Raw genomic sequence first — 6000 nt, forward strand, 5'->3', positions numbered from 1 at the left:
TATAAGATTGTTTTACAAGTGTTATATATTTATATAGTATATTATTGTTAGTCAGTATTTTTAAGGATTTTTCTTTTGCTATTGATTTTATGGTAACTTGTATTTATTTTTTGTCATTGTCAAGGCTTTTTTGTCAAATTGTAGTAAATGGTAAATCTATGTTGTGTGTAACTAAAGGCTTTTTGTCATAGCTAATATGTCATATTTATATATATATATATATATATATATTTATATATATATATATATATATATATATATATATATATATATGAATAGTTGTATTTGTGTGATTTGATATTTACACTTTTTAATAGCGACAAGACTGTAGAATACAATTTTTTCTTTTCAGTCTTATGTACAAGTTTAGTAATGTAGAATAGGGGTGGGCATTTATCCTTATCCTCATAAATTTCAGATCGTGATAAAAAGTTTGATTCTTCATCCAAAGGATAAATTAGATTTAAAGATGATTAAAAACAACAGAAATTGAAATGGGAATTTCTGAATAAAAGAAAAAAAAAAAAACGGAATTTCCTTCTTTTTATTTCCATTGGAGCATAAGAAATGGTAGAATATTAAATATGATTACTAGAAAATGTTTAGTGATATAAATCGCATTTTATTATGTAATACGTTTCCTGAAGAAGCCAATTTTAAATGTGTACGTTCTCCAGGAGTATTATTTGTGATTGGGAGGCTAAGATTACTGTGGTAAGAAGACACAGCTATACAGTTATCTGAGAGAGACTGCAAAGAAGTAATGTTTTTGTTTAAACATCACTTTGTTTTAATCACCCAATATCTTGTTGAGATTTTAAGTGCATATTGCCCAGCCCTAATGTGTACAAACAAATTGCTAAAGTATAATGTTGTGATGATTTTAACGTAGTATATTGGACAAAAAACAAAAAAAAACAAAAAAAAAACAAGAATGAAACATATACATTTACCATCATGTTATGGAAAGATTATCTTGATTCAATAGAACTCAGGGTTTTAAGAAATGCCCACCTAATCAATTGTTAGTCCATTGACATAATTAATCAATTTTAGACTAATTCATTATTCGATAACTTGCATCCTTATTTCCAACCTTGGGTGAGAAACCCATCAACTCAGAACCCAGCACCCTAATGTTCTCTTAAAATCTTCTGATTCAAACAATGACGTCTTTAAAAGAGCCAGGAACAAATCTAGACACTGGAAGACACCAGCCCTGGAGGAGCATACTCACACATGCTGCTTTTCTAAAGCAAAACATATTCATGTGTTAGCATTATCCAGTCAAAGTCAAGACCTAAACCTAATGGAGGAAATGTTGCTCTTAGCCTGTCTGACTGAGGTTAGTGTTTTTTTTAAATGTTTAGTACCGTAAGTGTTCATGGCACACTTTTATATGGCAATGCTACATTCCAACCACAGTTATGCTTTAACAAAAATGTACACAACAGCACTAAACAGATAAGCAATAAATGGTGATGTTATATGCATTGGAAGGAAACACTGTAGCTCCGAAACAACGCCGGCCTTAAAAAACCTTAGACAAATGACAGAGAGCTGGTGTGGCTCTACAGGAACGGACATCGCACAGCAGAGGCCATTAACCCCATAATAAACATGCACACACAACATGAACAAAGACTTTGTGGTTTCCTGTGTATTTTGCAGCTCTGTGAAGCCCTTTCACACCAAGTAGAGCCCATAACCTACATCTGCACCTTTACTGTAATGAGCTTTAGCAAACAAACACAGACCACTGCTTCTACAGGACTGAAGTGCTGTGGCAGAGAATTAGCAGGAAAATTTCATGTATATCTGTTCTATATGAAAAGAAAATTCTTTCATGCAACATTAAAGAAAGGAGAGCTGAATTAATAATTGTATCAACAGTGGAATCAGTTCTTCTCAGAAAACTAAACATTAAAAGTGTTTTAAGGATCTTGAGCAGGAAGATCCTTCCAAATGTCTTTGAGAACTGACCACAGAACTTCTGTGGATGCAGACCTGTTCAAATGACTCTTTTTACATATTCCCAAAAACACTTCGAAAAATCAAGGCTGGGACTGCATGTGGGGGCTGTATCATCTCTTTGACAGTTAATCTTTTTCTATTTCTTTTCTTTTTCTATACTGAAGAAACTTAAAATGGATGTTTCAAGATACTGTACATCTGGGACCAAACTGATGTTCAGGTGATACTGATTTTATTTTGTTTCTTAATAATAATAATTACACCATCTGGACAAAAAATGTCCAACTCTAGTGTCAGAAATTAAACCTCAAACCGATAAGGAATGTTCCCCAAAACTCACTGTTGAGTGCGTACCCTCAAATCTCCATTTTCTGGCTACAGGCAAACACACTGCGTGGCTAAATGTTTTGAGACAAACCTCAAAATCAATTAATTCAGATGGCCCATCCCCTTCCATTCCATTAAAATTAACGGTTCGCTCTCTGCAACTCAGTCAATTACTAGTGGTATAATAATAAAATAGCGGGGAAAAAATTTGGGATGACAACCAAGTCAGCTATAAACTGATTGGCCATGTAAAATATTTGGCATTATAAAGTATTTTTGAGCTGAATCGAAACCCAGAGAAGGTTTAGGTTCAGCACATACTAAGGCACAACCTACATGAACTTTGTAATCGGTTTGATCACAGAGATCAGACCTTTTTGATCCACTAATCTCACTAATGTTACTCAAGAAAAAATGGGGGAAGAATACATTTTCCATTTGTCAGAGTTTGAAAGTGAACAGCCCCACAGCAGCTCTCAGTTCATGTTCTTTCAATTTCAGATTGTGCTTGTGTGGGTGCCTCTATTCCAATGAAACTCCCCCACCTCCTCTGCTTTCTGATTCTCTCCTCTGCCCTTTGATCGAATTTAAAGGTCATTAGATGATGTTGATTTGCTTAGAATGCAGTGCTAACACTGAGCAGAGGAAGATGCCTCTGCCGGATAAGCAGTGAGGCTTCCAAGCTCCTTAAATCCTGCTCTGGCCTGCCCTCTGCTAGCCTTAAAACCTCAGCCTGAATGAGAGTCTATAGCAAACTGCAATGTAAGTGTTTAATGTGTCTGACAAGTTCAAGGGCATCAGAAGATCTGACACGGATACCTTGCTGCACAGGGAGACTGCATCAATCTATAAGGTTACGTCACCGTTAACTTTCAGTTGCAGGATAACATTTCATCAAAAACAGAGACATTAGGGAGTAAATACATATTGATTCAGCAGCACTAAATATACTTATCTAGATGGAAAAATACTATTCTGATGCACTCTGGGTCCTTTCTGCTTTACAGTCATTGTCTGAAATCCAGCTATTCTGAAAAGCACAATATTTGAAGTTACAAAAGTAATGACCACATTAGCAAACCAATCTGAGTTATGGGAAAATCTGGTCAAAACTCAGGATTAGATCAGACTCTCTGAAAAAGTGCTTGTCCTGGTTGATCTAATTAGAGAAAATTAACAGTCTGCAGTTTGAATTAAGCACAAACATAAAACAAATTGGTAGAAAAAAACAATATTGTGGAAGACAAGACTGCTAGAGCAGGGTGAAAATGATGATAGACTATCTAGAGTATCCATGATCATTACACTGAGAAATGAAGACACGGGTGGTGCCTGTAGGATTGATCTGTGTCTTGGAAAGCACACCAATTATTTCAGGATTTCTGCAAATAAAACTCTAAACATAAGTTGTCATATTTCAGGATTTTTTTTTAAACTGTTTGTCCTTACTTTTCAGACTTTTAAAGAGAAAACATTTATTTTCTTTAATCCAAATTCTGCAACAATGCAATGATGGAGCTGGTTTCTTGGTTTTATGATTGCTCAAAGTAAAAATGTGTTACTTCTGTCTAGACTGAGTCAGTTTAACTGTATTTCCAAATATAATTTGATCATCCTATACTAACAAAACCTAATGACAAAATAAAAGAAGGTGTGATTTAAATGTTTAAATCATTGTGCATTCTGTTTGCCAAAAATACTTAAAAACATCATAAAGAGTTGGACAAAAGATTGAAGTCTTGAAACTTACATTTTTTTCATCTTCACTCTTATTTTAAACAAACTTATTCAGACCTATAAACATTCCCTGAAGCAAAGTCCAAACTTTTCTATTGACTGCCTATAAATACTTTATTTACGCTGAACTGAAACCCACATTAATCATACCTTCCAATTCACCCAATGTAGGCAAGAGACTCAAGATTTTTTTATGTTAACAATGCTCCAGATTTTTCACTGAAGGAAAAAGTAAGCTTTTGGGGGATATGCATGTAACAGTATGCAAATTCAACAATCTGACGGAATTAAATTACAATTTTGAATAAGTTTTATTTTTTTATTGCATGAATTTGAAGTTCAAGTTCAGTGGCTGTGAGCGCGTTTCTTTATGTCAATTAAACCTTTCGATGGTGGCAGTCAGTTGTACACACTTTAAATTTTATGTGCAATACTACATACTAAATGCACTGCAGTGTAAATGCCTTGTTGTTTAGCCTAATGGTACTCATTCCAACAATTAAAACTTTTTTTGTCATGGTCCTTAAAAATCATTTACTGAATATCAAACGAAGCAAAATTGTTAGAATAAGGTTCCTTTATCAGATTTAAAATATAAGGCAAGAAATGACAAATGCAGATGATAAAAGATCTTGGTATTTTCACAACCCAGTGTTGGCAAGACTGTTATAAAAAAAAAAAATAAAAAAAACAATAAAAAAAAAAAAAATAAAAAACTAATGAACCAAAAAAAAAAAAAAAAAAATATAGGAAAGCAAAAACTACATCAAAAAGACTTTTTTTCATCATGAAACCATTAAAAGATGTCACCAACCAGACTGTGAAATGCCAACAGTGCAATAATTCACACTGGGGGGATTGTGGCAAGTTTTGCCCTCCATAGGACAAGCAGTACACATTTCTCACTTTGTGGATGGGTAATGTGGGGATGAATACAAATGAAAAGCTGAATCTGTTTTCATGGAGACGGGATGGAACCTTAACTTATCTTAAAAAATGACTGGTGATCTTTTTTTGTGTGGAATGAGATGGCAATTGTAAAAAAACAAAAAAAAAACAAAAACAACAACAACAAAAAAACGCAACGTTAAACGCGTACCTGTCCGCTTCTTTTTAGATTGTTTTCCACCAAATCCAGTCTTTTTCTTTTTCTGGATCGGGAGAACCACTGGAAACCATTTTTCCGGGATGTCTTTCAGGACAGTCATCTTTTGGTGTTTTTTTTTTTTTTTTTTAGGGGATGGGGTTATCTGAAAAGGCGCGCCGTTAGAGCCTCATGGATAATAAACTAGACCCCGGGCGGATGAGGTGAAGAAGCTTCCGAACCAACTTCAGTAGAGTTGGATGAATCTGTCCATCCCATCCTGCCGCGCCACTTTTCTCTGTTGCTTCCACCCAGTGCGTGTGCGCTCCTAAAGTGCGCAGATAGCCTCACGTTTGGAGCGAGACACCCCCCCCCCCCCTCTGCAGAAATGAGATCATGAGTTTCCAAAAACGATCGCTCCAGACACCAGCAGTCCAAGTCTGCCTCTTATTATGCCCTCTATTTTGCTTTAGAAGCGTCTTCAATAAGCAGATCATTACTGCGATTTTTCATATTGCAGCTTTATTTATCAGCTCGCATCCAGTTTCCTGCAAAACATAAACACAGCCCAACGTGTAACATTACGTAACCCAGTTTCATGGAAACCGCCTCGGCAAGAACACCACGGCCGAGGGAGAGGTGCAACATTTTGACTTTAAAATACCACTGATAGAGGCGCTGAGATGGTCAGAGGAGTTTAGAGCCAAAATGATGCGAGTTTAGCCAGAGATGGAGAGCCGCAGTGGGCGGAGTCAAGCAAGTGGCACGTGCTGCAACTCATGCTTTGGTCCACGTGAGACACAAATCGTTCCCATTTAGTTTATGTATATATATATATATATATATATATATATATATATATATATATATTATATATA

The 6000-nt window shown here is 35.4% G+C and overlaps 1 protein-coding gene across 3 annotated transcripts in view; it reads right to left on the reverse strand.

Annotated features, from left to right (window-relative positions):
- Positions 1-6000, reverse strand: part of atp8b2 (ATPase, aminophospholipid transporter, class I, type 8B, member 2) — a 35904-nt gene that overhangs the window by 22577 nt on the left and 7327 nt on the right. Inside the window, exon 1 of one of the 3 annotated variants that reach the window (XM_015380527.1) lies at positions 5138-5356. The exons of the other annotated variants lie outside the window; for them this stretch is intronic. Coding sequence (XP_015236013.1) covers positions 5138-5246 — 109 coding nt within the window. The 5' untranslated portion in view covers positions 5247-5356. Of the gene's footprint in view, positions 1-5137; positions 5357-6000 lie in introns of those variants that run through there. 3 annotated transcript variants of the gene reach the window in all.

Source organism: Cyprinodon variegatus, unplaced genomic scaffold (genome assembly GCF_000732505.1).
Source record: "Cyprinodon variegatus isolate N-32 unplaced genomic scaffold, C_variegatus-1.0 Scaffold217, whole genome shotgun sequence".
Classification (NCBI taxonomy): Eukaryota; Metazoa; Chordata; class Actinopteri; order Cyprinodontiformes; family Cyprinodontidae; genus Cyprinodon; species Cyprinodon variegatus.